The sequence below is a fragment of the Dermochelys coriacea genome, chromosome 2 (genome assembly GCF_009764565.3).
Source record: "Dermochelys coriacea isolate rDerCor1 chromosome 2, rDerCor1.pri.v4, whole genome shotgun sequence".
NCBI classification, from domain to species: domain Eukaryota; kingdom Metazoa; phylum Chordata; order Testudines; family Dermochelyidae; genus Dermochelys; species Dermochelys coriacea.
Window position 1 is genome coordinate 109,648,183 of NC_050069.1, and position 26,951 is coordinate 109,675,133.

The following is a 26,951-nucleotide window of genomic DNA, read 5'->3' on the forward strand; positions in this document are numbered from 1 at the left end:
GGCTCGACAGCAGGCTCTCCAGCAGCCTGTGTCTCCCTCCCTCCCTGGTGCTGCCCTGACGGGGCTAAGGGCCCTGCCCTTTGTACTTCCTGTTCCACCCCTCCCCTTCCGGGGGTTGGAGTAAGCTTGGTCTGGCCCCGGCCACGCAGGCTGAGAGAGTGGCTCTTTACCCTGGGGTTCAGAGGGAAGCCACCCTGCCTCCCTACACTTGGGTTCAATCCTCTGCTCCGTAACAGATTTTGTGTATGACCTTAAGCACAGACTGTGTGACCTTGTGCAAGTCTGCCTCTCTGTCTCTCAGTTTCCCCATCTGTAAAAATGGGAATAATTGTTACTTCCCTACCCACAGAGGTGCTTTGAGAATAAATAAATTAAAGACTGTGAGGCTCTCAGCTACGACAGTGATAGGGACCATATAAGTACCCGTCATTGACTGATTGATGTGGGGATTTTAGGGGGCAAAGCTGAAGCCACCCTAACATTGTCTACTGCATAACTCTTCCTTGCACTATTCCAACACTCCCCCTCAATGCTCCGATCCTCATATTCCAACCCCCAACTGCTCAGACTCCCTTACCACTGCTCCAACTCTTCCAATGCTCCTGCCATCACATTTATTGTTCTGAGTCGCCTTTCAGACAGCCCTGCTGCTCCAAGCCCTCTACACATACATCCCCGCTGCTTTGGGTGTCCTTGTCCTGGATCCACCCTCTTCTGTGTCATTCCATGCCCCTGGGAAGGCCAAGAAGAGCTACCTTCGTGGGGCTGTGCAGCATGCATGTACCAGCAGGAGGCAAGAAGGGACAGGAGAGTGGAGATACTACCCAAATCTGGGTTTAGTATACAGGAAAGGGGTTCTACACACCCAACTGCAGTATAGGAGGTTCAGAGAGGTGTAAAGTGGCCCATGCATCTCAATGAAATATTCTCAGCAGAATAAGAACACGCCAAGGAGAGGAATACAGCCTAAAACAATAGCTCTGAGAGGTGTAAACTGCTCCATTCACCACAGTGGTTATTCTCCTCCTCCCCCCTACCGCCCCATGTCAGTACTTATGAGCCTGTGCTAGGCATCTAGCATTCCTGTTCTCAACTCCTCCCCACAGTCTCAGTAGCATGGCCCAGATGCACAGTGATTTAGGTACTCAGCTCCCATCTTTGTCACCTAAATCGAAAATTTAGGTCCCACTGAGATTCTCAAAACTCCTGCTCAGCAGCTATTACAGGGTAAACCCAGCTTTACTCCTGTAGCTCCGTTACTCTGTGGGGATGGCACATACGCTATTTGGCCAGGACTAAGAACTGCCAGAGGCTTGAGCATGCTCAGTGAGGACAGAATCTTCAGAGATTTTTAGCTGCTAAAATCTAAGAAGTCTCTACTGAGCATGTGCAAACAGTAATATTTTAAAGCCATATAATTTGGCCAAATTTCAACAGATTTCCACAGGGACAGCAAAAGGCATAATTCTAACAAAAATGCCATTCCCCTGCTACATTTTAAGACCCTGCTCCAAAGTCTGGTGGCATTAGAGCAATTCAAAGAAAAGGTTGCCAGACTTTTGTAATACAGAATCATCGCATATCAGGGTTGGAAGGGACCTCAGGGGGTCATCTAGTCCAACCCCCTTCTCAAAGCAGGAGCAATCCCCAACTAAATCATCCCAGCCAGGGCTTTGTCAAGCCTTAAAAACTTCTAAGGAAGAAGATTCCACCATCTCCCTAGGTAACGCATTCCAATGTTTCACCACCCTCCTAGTGAAAACGTTTTTCCTAATATCCAACCTAAACCTCCCCCACTGCACTTGAGACCATTACTCCTTGTTCTGTCATCTGCTACCGCTGAGAACAGTCTAGATCCATCCTCTTTAGAACCCCCTTTCAGATAGTTGAAAGCAGCTAACAAATCCCCCCTCATTCTTCTGCAAACCAAACAATCCCATTTCCCTCAGCCTCTCCTCATAAGTCATGTGTTCCAGTCCCCTAATCATTTTTGTTGCCCTCCGCTGGACGTTTTCCAATTTTTCCACATCCTTCATGTAGTGTGGGGCCCAAAACTGGACACAGTACTCCAGATGAGGCCTCACCAATGCCGAATAGAGGGGAATGATCACGTCCCTCGATCTGCTGGCAATGCCCCTACTTATACATCCCAAAATGCCATTGGTTTTCTTGGCAACAAGGGCACACTGTTGACTCATATCCAGCTTCTCGTCCACTGTAACCCCTAGGTCCTTTTCTGCAGAACTGCTGCCAAGCAATTCGGTCCCTAGTCTGTAGCGATGCATGGGATTCTTCCATCCTAAATGCAGGACTCTGCACTTGTCCTTGTTGAACCTCCTCAGATTTCTTTTGGCCCAATCCTCTAATTTGTCTAGGGCCCTCTGTATCCTATCCCTATTCTCCAGTGTATCTACCTCTCCTCCCAGTTTAGTGTCATCGGCAAACTTGCTGAGGGTGCAATCCACACCATCCTCCAGATTATTTATGAGGATATTGAACAAAACCGGCCCGAGGACCGACCCTTGGGGCACTCCACTTGATACCAGCTGCCACCTAGACATGGAGCCATTGATCACTACCCATTGAGCCCGACGATCTAGCCAACTTTCTCTCCACCTTATAGTCCAATATGGGCAAAACAACATATTTTTTCCCTAGCCTCGTTCTGGAAAACAGCTGAACTGTTTTAGTTGAAATTCTCCCCTCCATGACTCCTGCAAAATATCTGCATGACTGAGAAACCCAAAATGTACATTTTTGGCCCAAACGGTTAAAGATTGGCAAAGTTATAAGCCACCAAACACAGGATCTTATAATGGGAAGTGTTAGGCAACCAAACTAATAGGCAGCTCTATCAGGCCCACCTATATATTTAAATAACCACAATTTCTCCTTGGGGGAAAGGAGAGAGAGACAGAGAGAGAACAAACCACACATGGCAGATTCTATTCACATTGCTCAATGCACTTCTGGAAAGTGCTCAGATACTTTGGTGATGAAGACGATGTAAGAACTAGAACAGAAAAGAATATTCGCAAAATATTTAATGGTCTCAATCATATTTCATGAGTGCTCAGTGGGCCTTATACACTTAAGCAGAAACATTTTCAGACTACCACAAATTCCTATAGCATATATTTTTAAATGAAAGAATTAATTAAATATTGCAGCTTTTAAATATTTCCCAAACATGCACTCAAGTGACTACACATTCTCAGAGATACTCAATGGCTGTGTGAATATTTTTCCTAATATATATAGCTGATGTTAGGCAGAGCTAAAGCAGACTGTATTATTCAAACTAAAACTCTGGTTTTTTTTGCTTCCCCCAAAACCAAATGAAAAACAAAACAGGCAGCTTTCAGAGATACTTCTGCAGCTTCTGAAAGTATCCATTTATTACAGAAATTAGATATGAAACTTCATTTTAATGTGGGCTTTTTTATAATTCAAACTGCAATTAGAACATATTTAACTAATATCCTCTCTCCCCTCCCTTCAAGGCATCACTGATGCTCTAGATGAAACCAGATTTTTGGTTTAATCCCACTAATGCATATTTATTCAGGTTACCCCAGCAGTGTAACAGCTGTGGTAGATGAATCAGCACAGTAGGGAATAATAATACATCTCCTATGACCTGATATTATGAGGATTAAACAATATCATTGCCCAAATGCTGTTAAACAGTATAGTTTACAGCTCTCTTCAATATGTGAGTTTAAGGTAGAATTGCAGTTGTTTGAAATCAAGGAGCACATTTACAACATTAACATGAAGAAATCTGTACTCTCCTTATATATCTTCTGTCATTGGATGCTATGTTATTAAAACATCTAGACACTAACTATACTATATTAAACACTGCCCTGCCTCATAAAAAAATCCATATTTTGAGCAGTCTTCTTCCTTCCATAAGTTCTCAAAATCTATTTTCATCAAATAAAAATACATACTAAATACAAACCTAATGCTATTTTCTATCAGAAAGACACAAACACAGTAGTGGAACAGGATATATGGCCCCCTTGGGGAACACAGAGGAAATATGTCTCCTTCTCTATTGAAGCAACAGCTCACCCTATGGAGTTTTCTGCCTCAGTGCTATACAAAATGGTTAGCATTTTGGAGGCGCATGAGACTGCCGAGACACAATCAAGCATGATGAAAGGTGGTACTCTCCACTGGGGAAGGAGTTGTTTTGGTATGCTGTGAAATTCTGATGAATCCTGGACAAATTTAATTTTAATCCTATAGTCCTTAGTCTACAGTACTCAAAGGACCAAGTTTTATGGAAGTGCTGAGATAAACTCAATATGCCTTTTCAAAGTACAGATACAGAGGCATTCAGATACAATGGTGATGAGGGCCATTTTAAATCTAGGTGGAGGGGGAGTAATTCTTCACTTCTCTCTTTTACTACCATCTATAAACATCATGTTATTTGGCAGCTGCAACTGAGGTATTTTCCATTGTCCTCTTTAGCTGGGAAAAACATGCAAGCATCTGCTCTGAAATGGATTAAAACGTTGCTGCATTCCTGATGTATGTACTGTAAAGCTGTGTGTGCATACGTGTGGTAGGGAAGGAGGTGTTGTTCCACACAAAGACCAAGTAGTGCAATTACCACTGCAACTTTCTCACTAATATATCCCATGCTAGTTGAAGGAATTAGTAGCTTTTAAAAAGAAAAGCAGTTTTCAACAATGATCATACAGAACTGACGAACTATAAAGCAACCTGAAATGTGCAATATTTTTGCAGTGATGACTACAGATGGCATTGGTAACCAGCACACAGTAAGTTTAATATTAAAGGAAAGATCCCGGTGATTCCATCCAGAAATCCAAAACAATAGTGCCAAGATGCAGGGAACTATTTCATCCTAATTTGTTTGACTTTTCCCCTCATATTCATTTTTGAGCAATAGTGAAACACTTTGTAATGCTTAGATCAGAAGGGATTGAAACCTGTATACTCTATCTCTTTTTTACAGAAACACCACATTATTATAGAACAAAACAGGTAGAGTACTAAGAAATGTACTGAAGACACTGGATAATTCTTTGAAAGCATGCTTTTATTTTTAAAGCAGTAAATTAATAATATCAATGCTATACTATGGATGTTGGCTATAAGAGTAAAATATTTGCGAAACAGATTATTAAAATTTTGAGAGGGAAATATCTATACAAATCTATACGAATATATAGATTCTTTTAGGCCCAATTCACTGTGGATTGAAATAATATGTACACAACCACAGCAATGCTGCATTATGATGAAAATAATCAACTAATCATCCACAGGTATGTCTAATAACTCCAAACACCCACCTGTGCTGGCTGGATGAGAGGGAAGCCTTGCCTCACCTACTTTACAAGGCTCCTGGTTTCAGGGCCTCGGAGGAACAGTTGTCTAGGTTTTTTCGTATCTCTCCTCTCCCAGACATTAGCTGTTCCCTGGGACCAACTTACTTTCTCCCAATGACATTTCATTTGGTTTTCTGGACACATGGAACTGGGTAGCTGACCTCTCAACTACTGCCTCTGGCGGTAAAGGCAGTAGTAATCTCCATTACAGATGCCTTAGCAATGCATTTCCATACCAAAACATGTTTGGATTTCTTTACATTATAATCTTAATTCAATTTCCTGGGTTTATAATTCTTGTTTGGGGGATAACTGCAACATTCTTCGGATGTTTTCACCCACAGTTCCTTTTTAAGTACTCTCAACCTTAACTTCATTTTACACAGCTTTTTGTCTAGGAATAAATAATAATGATAAGAGTAGGTCACTCCCCATTTTGAATCCCATTACAGGTTCCCATTTGGATCATTGTATTAAAAAAAATCAGTTATGGTTCAAAACAAAATAATTATTTTCTCAGCTCTACTCATAATTGGTATACTCTTACCTTAATAAGTAGTCTGTGTTCGGACGTGATGCAGTATTGTTGCTCCACCTCCTATTTTACCCTGTGTGCTCAGACCTGCAAGGGACCTTCTACAGTTCCAAACTCCAGCCTAACAACTGAGAGAGGGGAGTTTGGAGTAGCCCGAGATCCACTGCAAGTTAAATTGCTCACAGGTGCTGACATTCCAAGCAAAATCACAGAATGGTAAATTGACAGAGTAACTCAGAAAGGCTTTGGAACCACTATAGCCAGGACTAGAGTTGCCAGGTGTCCGGTTTTCAACCGGAATGCCCAGTCGAAAAGGGACCCTGGCGACTCCTCTCAGCACCGCTGATGCGCCGTTAAAAGTCCAGTCGGCGGTGCTGCAGGGCTAAGGCAGGCTAGTCTCTACCTTTCCTTGCTCTAAGCTGCGCCCCGAAAGTGGCCAGCAAGTCCAACTCCTAGGCTCCATACGCTGCCCCTCCCCCGAGCACCGGTTCCGCACTCCCATTGTTCGGAAACTGTGGCCAATGGGAACGGGGGGTGAGGGGTGGGAAAGAAGGGGAATGGTGCCTGTGGGCGAGAGCAGCATGCGGAGCCTCCTAGCCCCCCCTGCCTAGGAGCCGGACCTGCTGGCTGCTTCCGGGGCACAGCACGGAGCCAGGACAGGTAGGGATAGCCTGTCTTAGCCCTGCTGTGCTGCTGATCAGGAGCCACCCAAGGTAAGCCCATGCCCCAACCCCCAACCCCAGCCCTAAGCCCTCCCCAAACCCAGAGCCCCCTCCTGCACCCCTCATCTGGACCCCACCCCAGAGCCTGCACCCCCAGGCCAGAGCCCTCACCCTCCTGCAGCCCAATCCCCTACCACACCCTGAACCACTCATCCTTGGCCCCACCCTAGAGCCCACACACTCCCAGCCCATAGCCCATACCTACTCCTACATCCCAGCCCCTTGCCTCAACCCGCAGCCCCCTCCTGCACTCCGAATCCCTCAGCCCCATCCCCCAGCCTAGAGCCCCCTCCTGCACCCCAAACCCCTCATCCCTGGCCCCACCCCAGAGTCCGCACCCCCTCTTGCACTCCAACCCCCTGCCTCAACCCACAGCCCCCTCCTAAACTCCGAATCCCTCAACCCCCCAGCCTGGAGCACCTTTCTGCACCCCAAAACCCCCTCCCAGGTCCCACTCCAGAGCCCACATCCCCAGCTGGAGTCCTCACCCCCTCCTGCACCCCAACTCCCTGCCCCTGCCTGAACCAATGTCTGGCCCCACCCTGGAGCCCACACCCCCAGTTAGAGCCCTCACCCCCCAACACCCCAACCTTCTGCCCCAGCACAGTGAAAGTGCATGAGGGTGGGGGAGAGCGAGCCACCGAGGGAGGGGGAATGTAGAGAGTGGTGGGCGGGACCTTAGGGAAGGGGTGGGGCAGGGGGCAGGCCTACAGTGTTTGTATTTTTTGTGATTAGGAAGTTGGCAACCCTCGCCAGGACATATTTTTAATAATTTGTATGCAGAGTCGAATGTTTATTCCTTCAAATTCTGTACTTATATTTTGCCATAAATATGCACCAAATCACCAAAACAACCAAGTTACTACGGCCTGCAGATAATCTGTTGTTGTGAAGAACAGAACAAGAAATTTGATCAAAACCAATGAACTACCTTTTGACCCTGAATTATTCTATATGTCATCCTAGTAGAAAAGAGGTTAAAAAACTGTTCTGCCCCAGTCAGATTACAGAAGTTTTTGATAAGCTTGTAATTTATTTTTACCATGATCCTATGACTGTTCCCTGCAAGGTCTGAAAGGGCAGAAGTGATAATGCAACTAACTTTCTACACCCAATTCTGACACCACTGCAATAAATCATTTTTATCAGCATTGCTACCACCAGTGGTATTATTCCTGCCTTGCCGATCACACCTATAACGAAACAGACTAAAATTCATTTCCGTGGGTGGCTACGGTTTTTGACCTAACCTATCTATTTCTGAATTACTATGTCAAAAATAAACTCGCTATTCTGGTTTATTTATTGATATACATACATTTCATTATTCATCTTTGCTTTTCTGAGAACACGGTTTTAAAGTTTTTGTCTGATAACAAGACAGACAACAATGTATAATTTGATATTTTCAGCATTACTTATTCATACATCAGACTGCATTTTTTTCAACTCACAACATAAGTATAAAGCTACATAGCTGCATGTTATGTTTCCCGTGTTCTTTCAGTGCCATATTTTTACAAACACTAATTTTTTTCTCAATAAGTTTAAGTTTACCGTTTAAACAATGACCCATGTAATCTAGTGACACCATGGGGGAGGGGGCGGGGGGGAGATAAAAAAAACTCTAATGTGTCTTTAAAAAAATCACATTGATCTAATTTGAGATCACAAATACTAAAATGCATTAATGATTATGGTAACATCGGTTACCCCATAGTTAAGGTTGAGATTTGCACTTAAAACAGGATTTAACCTCTTTATTTAAAATTACTGCATTTACTCCCCAAAATTAGAGTACAGTATTCTTTGAGTACAGAATTAAAAATTTCTGAAAATTTACAAATAAATTCATTAGTTCATGAAGCAGAATGAATTAAAAATGGGTCTGTTAAGAAATTTAGCACCCAGTATCAGATTCCCCCCCCCCCCCCACAATAATCTCAGTAACAGAACATGCTCTTCAAACCTCTCATAGGAACGCCCAGTCAAAAAGGGATCATGGTGGCTCCGATCAACACTGCTGACCAGGCTGTTAAAAGTCCGGATGGCGGCACAGCTGGGCTAAGGCAGGCTCCCTGCCTGCCCTGGCTCTGCGCAGCTCCCGGAAGTGACCGGCATAACCCTGTGGCCCTGAGGCACAGGGGTGATCAGGGAAGCTCTGCGCGCTGCCCCTGCCCCCAGCGCTGGCTCCGCAGCTCCCACTGGCCGGGAACCACAACCAATGGGAGCTGTGGGGGTGGCGCTTGCAGGCTTGGGCAGAGCCCCTGGCCCCTCCGCCTAGAGGCCGCAGGGACATGACAGTTGCTTCCGGGAGCTGTGTGGAGCCAAGGCAGGCAGGAGCCTGCCTTAGTACTGCTGCACCGCCATCCGGGAGCCGCCTGAGGTAAGTGTCACTCAGATGGAGCCCGTGCCCCAAACTATCTGCCCCAGCCCTGCACCCCCTCCTGCACCCTAACTCCCTTCCAGACCCTGTCCCCCTGCCCCAGCCTCGAGCCCCCTCCTGGAGCTTGCACCCCACACCTCTTCCTGCACCCAACCTCCTATCCCAGCCCTGAGTCCCCTCCTGCACCCCAAACCCCTCATCCCTGGCCCCACCCCAGAATTCACACCCCCAGCCAGAGCCCACACCCCCTCCCACACCCCAATCTCCTACCCCAGCCCTGCACCCCCCTCCTGCACCATAAGTCCCTCCCACAGCCTACACCTTGTCCTAGCCCTAAGCCCCCTCCTGGAGCCTGCACCCAATGCCCCCTCCCGCACTCCAACCCTCTGCCCCAGCACTGAGTCCCCTAACACACTCCAAATCCCTTGGCCCCAGCCCGGAGCCCCCTCCTGCACCCCAAATATCTGGCCTCACCGCAGAGCCTGCACCCGCACCCCTCCTAGGGTAACCAGACAACAAGTGTGAAAAATCGGGACAGGGGTAGGAGGTAATAGGTTCCTATATAAGACAAAGCTCCAAATATCGGGACTGTCCCTACAAAATTGGGACATCCGATCATCCTACCCTCTCCAATCCCTCTGCCCCAGTCCAGTGAAAGTGAGTGAGGGTGGGGAAGAGCAAGTGACAGCGGGAAGGGGGATGGAGTGAGGGACAGGACCTCAGAGAAGGGGCCTTGGGGAAGGGGCTAGGAAGGGGTGTTTGGTTTTGTGCGATTAGAAAGTTGGCAACCCTAACCTCTCATAGTTAAAAACTCACTGAAGTCTTGTGCATGTGCTACATTCGGTTTTTTAATTTAAGATTAATGGTCATTTTTCCTATTATTGTTCATAACTGAAAATGTATAATGGCTCCGGAGGTTGCGAGGACAGTGGAATGAGAGGATAACCAGAGGGAGGAACAAGAGGCAGGGGGAATTTGGAGCATTTGTGGATGGGGAAATTTAGGGAGGGAAAAGACGCAGAGGGAATTTGAAGGACAAGAGAGAGGGGGATACTGTGGTATACATTCTAGCTGCTCTATCATATTCTGGCAAAACAAAGTAGTAGTAAACTCAGTTTAACTGGCCCATAAACTCTGGCTGTTTTGTGCTGCTCCAGAGTGGGAGCAAGTAACCAGAGTGTATTGGTGAATCTGACCAAGACAGTTACAATTAAAAAAATGATTTAAAGTTGATACTTTATATTTTGAAGTCATTAGAAATACGGTAGCACTCCCTTTAAGTTTCTTGTTTAGTTTAGTTCATGTATTAAACTTTTTATTTAAAACAAATACACTTTTTATTTAAAACAAAGGACTTTCTCAGACAAAAAGTATGTTAAAATGAAGTTAAGGTTGAGAATCAGTATCAGTAATTTAGAGTAAACTAGTCAGGGATGTTGCAATTATCCCAAAACCAAGCATTACAAACATAGGAAATTCAATATTAAGGTAACAAAAGAAAATCCAAATGTGTTAGGTGTAAAAATGCAGTTACAGCAGCCAAACACCCTTAACTCTGGCCTGTCACAACCTTTTCTAACTTCCCATTTAGTTAAGACTCACCAAAATCCTGAGCCTAGGCTATATTTTCACATATATATTTTAGGATTAATATCTGTCTATCCATTATTCTTCATGATTTTAAATTTCTCCTTCAACAGAAACCTTAACTCTGCCCTGTAGTGACACCATGGGGGGGAAGGGAGGGGATGAAAAAAATCTAATGTCTTTAAAAATCCATTTACTTTAATCTGAATCCACAAATGCTAGCATACTTTAAACATAATTCTGTGGATTTTGGATTAATAACTGCTAACTCGTGAGTTTGATCTAGTGCAGGGATCGGCAATCTTTGGCCCGCAGCCCACCAGCATAAGCCTCCAGGTTCTTCTGATCGCGGCTCTCACTGGCCGCAGTTTGCCACTCCAGGTCAATGGGGACTGCGGGAAGCGGTGGCCAGCACATCCCTCCGTCCACGCTGCTTCCCGCAGTCCCCATTGGCCTGGAGCGGCGAACCGTGGCTAGTGGGAGCTGAGATCGGCCAAAGCTGTGGATGCAACAGGTAAACAAACTGGCCCGGTCCGCTAGGGGGCTTACGTTGGTGGGCCGTGATCCCAGGTTGCCGATCCCTGATCTACTGTGACGTTGCGCCCCATAATGCTTTATAGACATATGTTTATGAATGTAAATATGACATAACTGGAATATGTTTTATGCTGCATATGCCATTTAACATATCTTTGCAAAGGTTATGTTCTATTTAATGTATTCATCCTATTCGTACGCATGCATCATTTTTATATCTGAAGTTATGAGCTTGTATTTATTTGCTCTGTAGGAAGCACATAAAACAGATTTGGTCAACATAGTGTGAAGGAGTTATTCAAGTGATTGGGAGTACTTAGCTAATAATGAACATTGAAAGACGCCATTCCACATCTGAGCTTTCCTGGGAATGTTCAAACTAACATGTGGGCAATGGCGTCGGCCTGTAGAGAATGGAGTCATGCATGGACATGTGACTTGCCCATGTGACTCCAAAACTCCATCTTGTAGCTGTGATTCTACACAGGGAGAGAGAGGGGTTTCCACCCACAAGAGAGAGACTATATAAGCCCCTCCATTCTGTCTTCAGCTGGCTCAAGAGATAGCTTCTCCATGCCAAAGAGATGCCTGAAAGAAACTGGAACAAAGGACCGTAAGTATAGGGGTGTGAGTGATTGCTGGACCCAGACTAGGAGGAAGTCTAGTCTGTAAAAGAAGCTTATTGGAACATCTCTGAGGGTGAGATTTACCTGCATTTAGTTTCTTCATGTAGTAGGCTTAAACTTGCGTGTTTTTGTTTTATTTCGCTTGGTAATTTACTTTGTTCTGTCTGTCATTACTTGGAACCACTTAAATCCTACTTTTTATATTTAATAAAATCACTTTTTACTTATTAATTAACCCAGAGCAAGTATTAATTACTGGGGGAGCAAACAGCTGTGAATCTCTATCAGTTTTATAGAGGTTGAACAATTTATGAGTTTACCCTGTATAAGCTTTATACAGAGTAAAACGGATTTATTTGTGGTTTGGATCCCATTGGGAACTGGGTATCTGGGTGTTGGAGACAGGAGCACTTTTTAAGCTGTTTTCAGTTAAACCTGCAGCTTTTGGGGGACGTGATTCAGACCTGGGTCTGTGTTTGTAGCAAGCTAGCGTGCCTAGCACCACCACTCAAGGTACTGAAGTCCCAAGCTGCCAGGGAAAATGGGCTTAGAGGTAGTCCCAGCACAACAGGTGGCAGTTCCCAGGGGGGGTTCTGTGACCCAACCCACCACATCTAGCACTGGCGATTTCACTGCCTGGAAATAATCATCAGTTAAAATACAGGGAATATCCCTTTTTACAGATACTAATCAATTATTCTTGGGATTTTTCTGCCTAAAATTTATCAAGATTTTATCTTTTTAGAAATATATTCAAGCATCAGTGCATTTTATTCATATTATATCTAAAGGAATGACTATCAGTAACAGTATACATAGAAACAGAACCAACATATTCAACCTGAATTAAAAACTCCAAATTTCTAGGCAGCCAGGTATTAAATTAGTACACCTTTACCAATTTGAGCAATATTATTAATATTAGATCTGAGTGGAGCCTTGTTTCACAGACTGTTTTGAGTTGCCAGCGTATTTCAGGTTTATCATGGGAATTCCAGGAGTGCCAAAGTCTAAACAAACAGGTTTTACTGTTCTGATGCACACATCTGATTTCAGAAATTACCTTAAGGACAATACTCCTAAATGTTCTGTAGTTTATAACCAGTCTGCAATGTGGTGCTGAGTCTCATCAGTGAACTAGTTCTAATCAGACTAATGCCTTACATCAAACATAAGGCCAATAATAATAATAATAAAAAAAACTAATAGAGAAGATATTTATTTGCTTCATTAATTTTAGCAGTCTGAAACAGTGGCCTGTTTACTATGGCAGTTTGTTATCTGTAATTAAAGTGAGTAAAAGACAGAGATGGGCCCAAATGAAACCCGTGTCTTTCTTGTGTAAGAGTCGGAGGTTTCATAATCTCAATCGAGATCCAAGTTTAACACCTGGACTCAAATCTTATTATGGTGTGAACTGAAACCCCCATATCTGAACACACTGACATACACAAGGCCATAAGTACAACCACAGTGGGATGAGAGGAACACACAACCCTCAACTTTATACTGTCTTGTTGATGTTTCCCTTAAAGCCTCAATCCAGCAAGGATCTCATTGCATTTACTTGAAAGGGACTCCATGCAGGCACTGTGATACGTATTTGTGTGTACAGCTCATAACAAGTACAGGGCCTACTCCCTTCCCCACCCCCCATTTTATTTAAATCAGAGGGTTAGAAGGTACCACAAGTGTCATCTAGTCTAACTCCTGCCCAAGATGCAGGATTTGTCGTGTCTAAACCATCCGAGACAGATGGCAATCTACCCTCCTTTTAAAAACCTCCAGTGAAGGAGCTTCCACAACTTCCTTAGGCAGTTTGTTCCATTGTCCTACTCTTTTTTCAGTTAGGTTTCCTGAGATTTAATCTAAATTTGCTGTGCTGTAGTTTGAACCCATTGCCTCTTGTCCTGCCCTCGGTAGGAAGAGAGAACAATTTTTCACTATCTTTTTCAAGTATTTGAAGACTGCTAACATGTCTCCTCTTTTCCAAACTAAACATACCCAGTTCCTTCAGCCTTTGCTCATATGGCTTGCATTCCGTCCCTTTGATCATCTTTGACGCTCGCCTCTGGATCCTTTCCAGTATACATCCTTTCTATACACTGGTGACCAAAATTAGATACAGTTCTGCAAGCAGAGGCCTAACCCAAGCTGAGTAGAGCGGTACTATCAGTTCCCATGACTGGCATGCTATGCCCGTTAATGCAACCTAACAATGCATTTGATTTTTTTGCAACAGATCGCATTGCTGATTCATGTTGAGGCTGTGATTCACCACAACTCCCAGAACCTTCTTAGAAGTGCTGCTGCCAAGCCAAGCCAGTTATCCACCATTCTGTATTTGTGCATTTGGTTTTTCTTTCCTAAGTGTAGCACCTTACATTTGTCTTTGTTGAATTTCAAGTTGTTGTCTCTAGCCCAGTTCTCCAATTTATCAAAATCCCTCTGAATTTTAGTTCTATTCTCCAAAGTATAGGCAACCTCCTCTCACCCCACAGCCTTGTGTCATCTGAAACTCTTATCAGTATGCTCTCTATTTCTATATCCAGGTCATTAATAAAGATGTTAAACAACACTGGACCCAGGACAGATCCCTGTGGAACCCCACTTGAGACCCCTCTCAACTCTGACATCATTCCATTATTTACTCTTTATTTGTGGTTGTTTCACCAATTATGTATCTACTTAATAGTAGTTCCTCTAAACCTACATTTCTCCAGTTCACCTATCAGAATGTCATGTGGGACTGTGTCAAAAATCTTGCTGAAGTCCAGGTATATTATGTCCACCATATTCCTCCTATCCACCAAACCAGTTACCCTGTCAAAGAAGGAAATCAAGCTGGTTTGGCATGATTTGTTCTTAATAAATCCATGTTGGCTGCTAATTAATACCCCATCCTCCAGGTACTTGCAAATTGAATTTTTTATATGTTTTTCCAGTAGATTCCCAGGTATCAAAGTCAGGCTGACTGGTCTATAGTTCCCTGGCTCTTCCTTTTTCCCATTTTAAAAAGATGGGCCATATGTTAGCCCTTCTCCAGTCTCCTGGAGCCTCTGCTGTTACCTATGAGTTTGTAAATATTATTGCCAGTAGTTTCGAGATTTATTCAGCTAATTCCTTCAGTACCCTGGGATGAATAGCATCCGGCCCCACTGAAATGAATTAATTCAAATTGCTCAGAAGATCTCTGACGTGTTCTTTACTTATCCCTATCTGCATCCTTTCCGTTTTATTGACTGTAGTAACTTTGCTAGTCATCTGGTCACATGTAATTTTTTTGAGAAGACCGAAACAAAGCAGGTATTGAACAGCTCTGCCTTCCTATCATCTTCCGTTAGCAGCTCACCTTCTCCATTGAGCAGTGGACTCACACCCTCTTCGATCTTCTGTTTTTATCTGATGTTTTTGAAAAACTCCTTCTTGTTGTCTCCAACATTCCTTGTCAGCTGTAAATCATTCTCTGCCTTGGATTTCCTGATTTTGTCCCTACACACTTGTGCTATTCCCATGTATACTTCCTTGGTGACATGCCCTTCCTTCAATTTCCTGTATGTATCACTTTTGGGTTTTAGATAGCTAAAAAGCTCTTTGTGCAGCTACATTGGCCGTTTGTGGCTCTACTTATCTTTCCTTTGCGTCAAAATAGCTTGATGTTGAGCCTCCAGTATTATATCTTTTAGGAACTGCCTGCCCCCTTCAATTCCTTTTCTAGTTGTACATCTGTTTCAGACACAACTTTAGTTCGAAAAATATCACTATAATCTTGCAAACAGAAATGAATGAAAGTTAGATAAGATATATGGAATAGTAATTTAGGCCTCTTCTTATAAACTCCTGTTTGGATAACTCTTCCTTTGATCCATTTCAGTAATTTGTATACCTATCACAAAGGGGAGGGAGGTGTGGCAGAAGCGTACAACAGACCTGTAGTGGCATGTACAAAAGAATTGTCAAAGGATAAAGTTAAGTTCCTGGTTTTGTTTCTTTTTCATCCTTATGGGACAATAATTGTGCTGCTAAAACCAATGGTTGCATCAGCAATTACATCAGTAATGTTACATTAGTACAGATGAGTGTTTTTGGCACTACAGGGAAGTTTAAAAATAAGCAAGAAACAAAGAAGTTGTGTATTTTCCACAACTGTTTTATTTTGCTGTGTACTGACAGTACAGCTCACTCTAAATCTGCAACTGTACATTTTCTTTGGGAAGCTAAAACCTTTAAACCACATTTTGTGTAAAAGTAATATGAAGTCAGTAATTTTCATTCTGTTCAGTGCTCTGAAGACTGCTGTAAGAACAAAGTTGAATTCAAAGGGGTACAGCGTCAGCCGGGGTTTCCCAGGTGAATTTCTACTCCGGCTTTGAACTCTGACTTGCTTTTTCAACAGGACAGTCACAACCCACATTCTTTAGAAGTCAGAGACTCACATTCTGCCTGTTGCTCTGAACTATACCACTGCAAGAATTTCAAAAGATATGGCTCCAAGCCAGAGTCAAAATATTCTTCTCCCTTCCTATGCATCTGACTCTGCAAAGTCCAGCTGCGACTGTGAATTTAACTCATTTCACAGATTCAGCCTGATCTGAGCTCTCAGAAACTTTCAGAGCCAGACCACTCATTGCTTTCAGATAGAATAAAACTGGCTTTACAACACACCAGCTTAACTGTCTCCACAACAAACACAAGTTTTTCACTTCAGCACCTGGTCAAACAAACGAAAGTGATATGACTTGAAGCTGGTACTGGCTTTAAAATAACTACCTTTTGAAAGCTTGGGTAGAGTTCAATAATAACATTTTAACTGCAGACTGAGGTTACTCACAGATAATAACAAACTTCTTTGATTTTATCATACGAGTCAGTATCTTTGGTTGCATGCTCAACTGTGAGTACCCTGGAGTTGTTTTAATAGATTTAAAAATTAACCATAAACACTGCATAGGCAGCTTTTTGCACTGAGACGCAGAAGCCTTCTGCAACTCCAGTTCAGTTCTAAATGGGAATAATAGGGTTACATGAATGCATACTTATATATAGAATTTGAGCAAACGAACTTTAGTTATCAGCAAGTAAAATTTACTTTATCCTTTCTAATATTTGGAGCTGGCAAATTTTACCATTAGAGAGAATATAGGTGTACAGAGCTGTATATTACAGCAATACCCCTCTATGTATTACAACAAATCCTGTTTGTTTTAGTCACAAGAGGCTAGATCCACAAAGGGGACTTAAGATCAGTACTGTAACGCCTAACTTTAGGCACCCTACCACCCAGTGGGATTCACACCCCCAAGTTAGGTGTCCAGGCTTCCTTATACAATGCATGGGGAGAGTTAAGGGATCCATGAAAGCCAGCACGCAGAAGAGGTAGCTACCTAGGCTAATCAATAGGAAATACTGAGGAGGGAGTGAGTCACAAGCCCCACCCTTCAAATGGATATTGGCATCTAATCCAGGCCAAAGGGAAGTGCGTATCACAACTTGGAATTCACAATCATGAATCCTTTCCTGGAATTAGATGCCTAGTCAGGCCAGCCCTTTCCCACTAAAAAGAGAGAAAGTGATGGTGGTCATGAAATAGGCAGAGGGTGGGGTGTTGTTAGTTTGAGAATGTTTAGGCTCCATGCAGCTCAGCAGTGTCAGGACTTAGGTGGCTTTGAGCATGATCACTGTCACATGCCCCACACATGAGTTTCCAGATCCAGCATCCCTTTGAGTAGAACTGATACATATGTTTTGAAAACATACTTTTAGGCTTACTAGTAATTTTTTTTTGCACTGTTCTTCATAACTGAAAATTTCTTCTTCAACAGAGGATGATGAGTGATGTTTTTCTACAGAGAATTACATGAAAACCTGACATCTCAAAATGGCTGCCATCTCCTATGATTCTTAATGGAAGTGAGGTTAATAGAGCCTTAGCAAAGATGGCCATTCCCTCACCTTGTTCCTAGTGGGAATACAGCTAAGATGCCCCTAAGAAGATGGTGATTCCTTATGTTGTCAGCGACAAGCCCAAATTTCAGTCAGAGACCAATTTCAACGATTTATTAAAAATTATATAGAGAATCCAAAGAAAACCTACATAGAAAATATAAAGTACATGTGTAAAATTTCACATTGATAGATCACTAGCTTTTAGGAAAAACAGCAATTTATGCCATATTTTAAAGCCACTTTAAAACGTACTTGTAAGTATGAATTTCTACCAGTATGTCCTCAGTATATCAACATAATGGTTTTCTTTGCAGGTTTCCAATCACAGCAAAGCATAGCCAGAGACTCTTTCAGGTAAATCAGAGGGATTGCCAGCAAGGACTGAAAGTCACAGTATCAATAGGAATTTTTGTGCCATATTTTGACTAATCTTCTGTAAACCTCTGGGAATAAAAGGATGTGTGAAGATGTACATAAAATAATTCACTCAGTGTTTATATGGTGCCTAGTTCTGCATAGATCTCAGTTGGTGCTTCTTCAATAAAAATAATAAAATAAAATAACATAACTATTTAGCTTTTTGTTAGAGGATGTGGGAGGAGGGATGCTCTTATGGTTAAGGCATTGGACTGGAACTCGGGAGCTCTGGATTCAGTTTGTGGATCTGCCTTTTGTGACACTGGGCAACTCAATCTTATAATGCTTCAGTTCTGTAAACTGGGAATAACAACACTTCCCTGCCTCACAAGTGTTTTGTGAAGAAAAATTAATGGTTATGAGGCGATGGAGTCATTTAGATGTGTTTGACTTTCCAAGGATGGTAGATTTCCAACAGAATAAGGAAAAACTACGGCCTTTCTGCCTGTTCTGATCATAAAAAGTAGTGGATTAGTGTCACCTTCCCTTTTGGACACAGATCAGTGCCAGTATGGGTTTCAACAATAACATATCATTTTATGTGGAAGAAAGATTCCAAGTAGAATTTATTGAATACTCTATTATGTCAAATCCAAATGAGATTTTCCCAAGTGAGATTTTCCTCCAAAAATAACTTAGTGTTAACATTACTATGCCTACTTCATGGACTGTGCCTGGAGGAAAGGTGGTCCCCTGGAAAAGAGTGAACTTAAAGGATTTGACAGGACAAATATGTTGCCACCATAGATACCACTTGATTAGGACCAATGAGGTTGTCTTGAAACACAATGTACAGTCTGGGAGCAGATTGCAAACAGCAATTTGTCTTTCCCACTGCAGATATCTGCAATGCTAAAATGAACAGCCAACATAGTCAATATTGCGCAATAAGAGAAGGTTGGCAACTGTAACATAATATCATTATTAGTCACTGGTTTGGTGCCCCTAGTTAAATAATGTGTCCAAAAATTCTTTATAAGAAGAAATACTGCTGAAAGAAACCTATACGCCCAATAGCTAATAGCATATAAGCTTCCTGACAAGGAATTAGCTTATGAGATTAAATCGAAGATATGATATACTATATACAATATCTTCTTTTACTGTAATAGGTTCATGTGTTGCTTGTTTCTATGTGAACAGACTGAAGTCAGTTCATTAACTATAAGATGACGTGTAGTGTAAAAAATGGGAAAAGGGTAGGAGTAAATGGTTAGATAATAGTCTCTTCTCTCAGCTGAGAAAGATATGTAATTATAAGGTGCTCTGGACAAGAAATGAAAAACGAAATGCCTGTGCATTCTTGACACTGCAAGCAGCGCCATTAGCTACTATCCAGAAGCCTTGTGAATATAAAAGGCAAGACGTTAGTATAAACTATTCCTGCTCCAGTTGATAGTTTATCCTGTATTTCGGGAACGAGATGAAAGAATATATAACTCAGAGATTACAAAAAAAGAAACAAGATGGGAGAGAAAAAGAATACCTGTTAATTACAGTTTTTCAACAGCAATAGAACATACTCAGACATGGCTTTTTTGAAGGTTCTGATTCCCCAAAAGTAGCAAATTATACAAAAAAGAGCAAAGTGAAAATGTCACGCTTCACTAAAATTATGTCATCGCGCCCCAAGTTTAAATCTAATTTTTTAAAAAACGAGTTAGTTCATATGTGATTAATATTTAGTGTCAGTATAATTGTATTTAACTACACTCTGCAGGAAAAAAACAAGAAGCCAAATTCCTCTACTGCAGTGCAATCGACAAAGGATAACGGGGTTGTATCTGTGTGACCAAAACCAGAAATTAACCCAAATGTTGAAATTTTTAACCTATCTGGACTGTCAAAATTGCTCTGCTGTATTTTAAATATAGGCATCCGCAATGACAATGTGATGGGCATTTTAGAAAGAAAAAATTCAGTCAACTGTGTGAGCTTACTTACTTGAACTATCATACCACACCACAATAACATCTTTTGTGCCCAAATCCTCTACACGTTCCTATACAAGTTGCTCTTAAAAAAAAAGGATTAATAATGAATGACTCAAAACTTACTTCTTTGAACAATAAAATAAAAGGAATCAAATTTAACCCAATTCTCCATTTTCATTAAAGATATGGAGTACTTGTGGCACCTTAGAGACTAACAAATTTATTAGAGCATAAGCTTCATGAAAGCTTATGCTCTAATAAATTTGTTAGTCTGTAAGTTGCCACAAGTACTCCTTTTCTTTTTGCGAATACAGACTAACACGGCTGCTACTCTGAAACCTGTCATTAAAGATATGGTATATATTTACAGTAAGTAGAGACTATATTTGCCTAGTTTAGACATTATTGAGAAAGAGATACAACAATAAATATATTGATTTCTCTTCAAGGAGTGGTGAGTCATGATGACCTCACAAAATGAAGTATGATATATTCTTATCTGCCTACAACATTAGCTGGCTGTGATTTTATCCTGATTGGAAAGGCAGTGCATACAAATGTTATTTACACTAGTACAAACATCAATGAAAAGTTTAAATGGTTTTATAAGCATCAGAATGGTATATTCTCTTGTTCAGAGATTCAGGTTAGGCAAGTATGCACATTTACACGGTTGCATATTCAAAACAGATTATTTATCAAACTAAGCCTTTAAACATAATTGTCATTATTATCACTTATGACAAAAAGGGAATATAAATTATCTATATTAATTGGAATACAGTTGATAGCCAACAACCTCATATTAAAACGTGGCTTTTATTCTCTTGGGGATTTTGAGATGAGATGGTTTGATAATTGGAAAGAGTTATATAACCACAATGGCCAAATATAGAAGATTGGGGAGTACCTGAAACCTAGAAGATTAACTATAATTACATACACAAATTTCATCAGTGACATTTACCATATAGGCTGAAGGCAGAAACTAGATTTTAAAACTGTGCAGAATCATGGAAGATATTTATGAAGTAGTAGCCAACGGAATGGAAGTAGTCACGTGCAAATTTGACCTTTAGTATATAATTCAAAGATAACTATCATTCAGTTCATACTATTTTGCATAGACTCACTTGCAATGTGTATATCACATCACTGGATTCACACAAGTCTTCAAAAATTGGAAGAAAATATGAAATGCAACTTTGTCATTTTCTTGGTAACAAGAGACTCACCCAGAAAACATGTTAGGAAGAATATACGACTATAAAGTCAAAGTGAAAAGAACCACTTGAACCCGTTATAGATGCTATTTTACCCAATTAATAATTTGAGCAGTAATTTAAACTTCAAATCTGGCAAGGCATCCCATGTTCTAGCTAAGCTCTTAAAGGCAATCAGTTTATTATATAGAAATTATAAAACTGCATTTTAATTGTGGCATAATTCTGCTGCAAAACCATATTCTCCGATAAGCATTTCTTATGTTTCAATTCAGTACACTGCATACTGTACATTCACATTTGGTACAACATGAAAGCAAGAAAACAGATCTTACCACTAGGGCTGGAACTTGATGCATTTTTGCAGCAGGAGTCCCTGGACGTGGGTAAAACTGATTAATAAAGAGGCTTGGAAACCTGTACTTTTCTACAAGTTTCATGGTGTCTTGAAAATCTTCATCTGTCTCCCCTGGAAAACCACAGATGATGTCTGTAGCAATTGTTATTCCAGGCACTCTGCAATGGAAGTGGAAAAAAATGTTAAACAGCGAACTGGTACACCAAGTCTCACCCTACATAAAAATCTCATTCCCTTGAAAATGAAAGGAATAATTACTCAACTTGCCTTTTGCTAGAGAACTAAGACCTAACACCAGTTCTAGAAAAAGTACAGTGGGATTTTTAATGGTCATTTCTTTGACAATAAAAAATGTGTTACCAGGGTGAGAACCTAAAGAATGGAAAACAAGAGAGAAGTTGCAGTAAATATTTGACCCATAACTGAAAAAGAACAAGAATGAAAACCTCCTGGATTAATTCCTCAGGCACTGGAAACCACAGGTTACCAGCAGAGCTTGTAAATTCATTAATTGTAGTTACTCAGTCTGCAAAATTTATAAGCTCCAGGGCTTTATTACTAGAATTAGTTAATCCCTTGCACTGCTGTAACATTGCAGAAAGGGTAAGGTAAAGATGGACCTGACATCCTGAAGAGTTTAAGAATTCCAGTCCGATTTGGCTTTTGTAGTTAACAAAAGCTTCCTTTAGTTAGAACCAACCTTCTAACTCATTCCTCCTTAAAATATGTCTAATCATCCACTCTCCCCATAAAAAAGACAAAAACAAATAAATTGTTGTTTGCAGTGCTGTAGTAGCCGTATTGATCCTAACATATTAGAGAGACAAGGTGTGTGAGGTAATATCTTTTATTAGACTGACTTCTGTTGGTGACTGAGACAAGCTTATGAGAAATGAAGTTTTTGAGAAGAACTCTGTGCAAGCTTGAAAGTTTGTCTCTGTTACCCACAGAAGTTGGTCCAAAAAAGGTTTTATCGCACTCACTTTGTCTCACTACAAACTTTTTGACAAACTAGTTTGTCACTACTACAAACATTCAAATTATTCTAAGGCACTAACACAAAACTACCCTTTTATTTAGCAACAGCAACTTTTCTTATCTTTTTACCTTAGCTAGATACATCTCATAATTAAGAGAAATGAATGTCCCTTCTTAAGCAGTGTTGCTAGTGGATCGAGAACTTCACCTGGGACTCAGGAGATTTAGATTCTATTTCCAGCTCTGCCACTGGCCTGCTGGATGACCTTGGGCAAGTCACTTCACGTTTCTGTGCCTGGGTTTCCCCATCTGTAAAATGGGGATAAGAACGCTGATCTCCGTTTGAGATCTACTGATGAAAAGTGCTATATAAGCATCATCATCATCAATATGGTACTTACAATACTAAGTTGTTTCTTGGCACCCCAGTACCAAACATATTGACAAACTGGAAGGAATATGACTTTTAAGGAAATGTAAGAGCTAAATAAGTATATAATAGGTTGACTTCTTTATACCAAAACAAGGGTTGGGACATTTCTCCAGCAAATTAAGTAGCTGAACTAATGTGCCACAGAAGTGAGAGTCAGTTCATGACAGGAAGGTTAGTTTGATCTTGTAGTTAGAACACAGAACTGGGAGTCAGGAGATCTGATTTCTAATGCCAGCTCTTCTAGAGACTTCCTGTGTTACCTTCGAAAAGTCACTTGTCTTTCTGTGTTTCTATCCACCATCTATAAAATGGGGATAACTACTTTCTGACAGGTTTGTTTGAAAGACTAAATTAATTAATGCTTGAGAGGTGATATGATAATTACAAAAAAGGCAATGAATAAGAAAAAGAAAGAAAATTCATTTATATTTCTCAGGCTGCTGCAAGACTTGCAGAGTGGGAGGTACAACATGGGAAAACACGTGGTTGTTTCCCTTTCATTTAGGATGACAGGAATTTTGTTTAAATCTTGCATATGTGAGCCATGCTGCTTACTCTCTCTTTTTCAAATGCCATTATTTTTTAGTGTAGTTAGCTGCATGGAAGTCATCTATATACTAATGTCACAATATTCCTCCTCCTTAGGTTTAAATAAAAACATAAAAATCTTTTTCTCCATTCTATATTACATTTATGAGTTCAGAATCTAAGGTTTAAGACTCAAAGAAGTCAAAACATGGCAGATTAAAAAAACCCCAACATTTATTTGACCTAACACATAAAATAGGTATTTTTTGAGAGATTTGTCCCAATAGATGGGAAGGACTTTTCTCTTGCTAAATAAAGTTAAGTGGGAACCAATAGCTGAAATGTAAGTATAATGTGAAACAATCTGATACTGTGGGCCAAAGGGCCTGGCGTGGCTCCCACTGGTTTACTAAGCCTGACATAAGCGGCAGGATATACAGTTCTACTTGAAATGAAGTAATGTAAACATCCATGGTAGCTAAGAACTGAATAAACATAGAAGAATTTTGAATTCTATGACACTTCCCCTGCTCACACAGAACATATTTTGAGCTATAATGGCAGGCTTACATGAAAAAATATATTACTTCAAAATTAATATCAAATAACACCAGCTGACATTTCTCGTAACATTAATAAAACACTCATTAAGTTTGACAAGACCATTATATGTTAATTATTTTAGCCATTTTAATGATATTGTTGGCAGCAGTATAAGCATTTATTGACTAAAGTACTGGTGATACCATCCTTTATCTCAGCTGCCCTGTTTCTAAGGCAACATGAATTATAAGGTTCAGTCAAGATGAATTCAGTAAAATGTGTTCTTCCCTCCCTCCCCGAGTGAAAAGGAAATTAAACATTTTTTAAATTCATAAACTGCACAAATGTCTGAATTCTATTTGGTGATAAGGTGTTAATTATCTTAATAATTAGATTTCTGCCTGGATGGGATTATGCTACACACAATGGAAAAACTAGGTTTGGGAAATGGAGTAAAGACCAGAGAGTCTATTCAGCAACAGCAATTAATTATAGCCCAATCCAATATGCCTGTCTAAAATACGACATTGCTCTGTGCTGTTTTTATATCACTTTTGACTACAAACTAAAATGTTAAGGAAAAATGTTTTTTAAAAGGGAGAAAAGGAACAGTGTGTGAAAACTCCATTCAAGAGAAAATCCAATCCTGAAACAATCAAACTAGCTGTGCTTCTCAAACACACACAAATACAAATAAATGGAGTTTATTCCACATATACAGAATCATTTTCATAATGACAGAGCAGAAGGGAAGAACAACAATGAGGGGTATGGTTAAAAACATTTAAATTTGAAAACTAAGATATCTTGGTGTCTGAGAGACTGAAACAAAGCAACAAAAGATTCTTTACTCGGAAATAAAGATCCAACTATGAAACAAAATATAAAATTAAGCAACAAAGATCAGTTTTTCTTCACAAATGTATCAGCCAATATTAAATAAGCTGCTTTTAAAGATGAACTGTAAAGCTATGGTGTTTTAAGTTAAACTGAATTCAGTGCTGAATGTTACTACTAATCATTCTGTGGTAATAGGTATTTAATACATACATGAGTTTTTAGTAACTTTCTAAACATTCTTTATAGTCTGATATCTGCTGAGTCTCTCTAGAGTCAGTAGAGATGCTCAAGAATGCATCATCGGTGAATCCAGAATACAGAGTGGACCTTATGAAGGATAAAAATATTTTTAACATATATAAGACCACTTGCAAACGTATTTAAGCACTGAATGCGACCTGCAGATTGGTTATTGGGGGCACTTGGCATATACTATTACTTCTGTGCTGTTCTCAAACCCAGGAAAGACTTTCCAGTTCATTTAAAGGAAGTTTTAATCCTGACAAATTCCTCAAAAGACACAATGCAACAGTTACATCTTGCAATCATAAACCTTTAAAGCACTGCAATATTTACTCCTAAGGGAATTCTGCACCAAAAAATTAAAAATTCTGCATATAAATATTTTAAAATTCTGCAAAATTCTACACATTTTATTTGTCAAAATAACACAATATAATCACACCAGTTTCAATTATTTTTGGTCATTTATTTCAAAATACCCTATCAGCAAGTATGTCTGTAACAATACAGAAAACAAAAGATTCAGGAAATGTTCTTTGACAAATGGATTCCTTACTAGGCATATTAATAAAGAACTCTGAGTAATATTTCATTTAAACTACGATACAGAACCGTTTTTTCTGCACTTCTCAGAAGCAGTGCAAAGGCTTGTGAGAGTTGGGGTAATGGAGTTGCTGAGGGAGAGAAAAGGAGTACCCGTGGCACCTTAGAGACTAACAAATTTATTAGAGCATAAGCTTTCGTGAGCTACAGCTCACTTCATCGGATGCATTTGGTGGAAAACCACCAAATGCATCCGATGAAGTGAGCTGTAGCTCACGAAAGCTTATGCTCTAATAAATTTGTTAGTCTCTAAGGTGCCACGGGTACTCCTTTTCTTTTTGCGAATACAGACTAACACGGCTGCTACTCTGAAAGCTGAGGGAGAGGGAAGTAAATTGCTGGGAAGGAGCCTGGGTTCTTGGGTATGGGTGGGAAAAGCATGGAACAGGTTTTCTGGGAGGGTGGAGCAGAATTGTTAGAGAGCAGACCCTGGCTGACCCCTAGCCTCTCCCATTCAGCCAGGCACATCTGCCCCCTGTCCCCATGAGTTCCTAATCCCCATGTGCCCTTGTACCCTCTGTCCACGTGTCCCTCCACCCAGACATCCACTTCCCCCATTCCCATATGTGTCCCTGCCCCCATCCCCATGTGTCTCTGTAGCCCCACTCAGTCACCCTCTGTCCCTATGTAGCTCTGCACACCCTTCCCCATCACCATGTGGCCCTGCACCTCCCTCCCCCCATTCTCCTGTGCTCCACTCCCATTCAGCCCCTGCCCCAGTCTGTCCTCCCCCATTAGCCCTTTTGAGCTCCTATCTGATCCCCCCAGGACCCCACGCTGTCTGTATCCCCATGACTCCTGTCTCCTGACCTGGCTCTTTCTCTTCCCTACCTGGCCAGGAGCTGCTGCTTTGTTCTATCCCCACAGTGCCTTCCGGCAGGCAAAGGGCAGAACTGCAGCAACATTTCAGCAGAAGCTTTTTTCTGTGCAAAAAATTAAAAATATGTGTGGCTCATTAATTATGCACGCACGCAGTACTGCAGAATTTCCCCAGGAGTAAATATTTTGGCTGTGAAGAGGGTGTGCTTTTATCTCTACCCACTCAGCTATGATTCAAGAAACAAAGGAAGAATAGTTATTTACAAAAGGTTTCAGAGTAGCAGCCGTGTTAGTCTGTATCCGCAAAAAGAAAAGGAGTAC

General features: G+C 41.1%; 1 protein-coding gene across 1 annotated transcript in view; it reads right to left on the reverse strand.

Annotated features, from left to right (window-relative positions):
* Nucleotides 1-26,951, reverse strand: part of CDKAL1 (CDK5 regulatory subunit associated protein 1 like 1) — a 618,432-nt gene that overhangs the window by 156,094 nt on the left and 435,387 nt on the right. Inside the window, 1 exon segment of the mRNA XM_043508315.1 lies at nucleotides 21,621-21,801. Coding sequence (XP_043364250.1) covers nucleotides 21,621-21,801 — 181 coding nt within the window.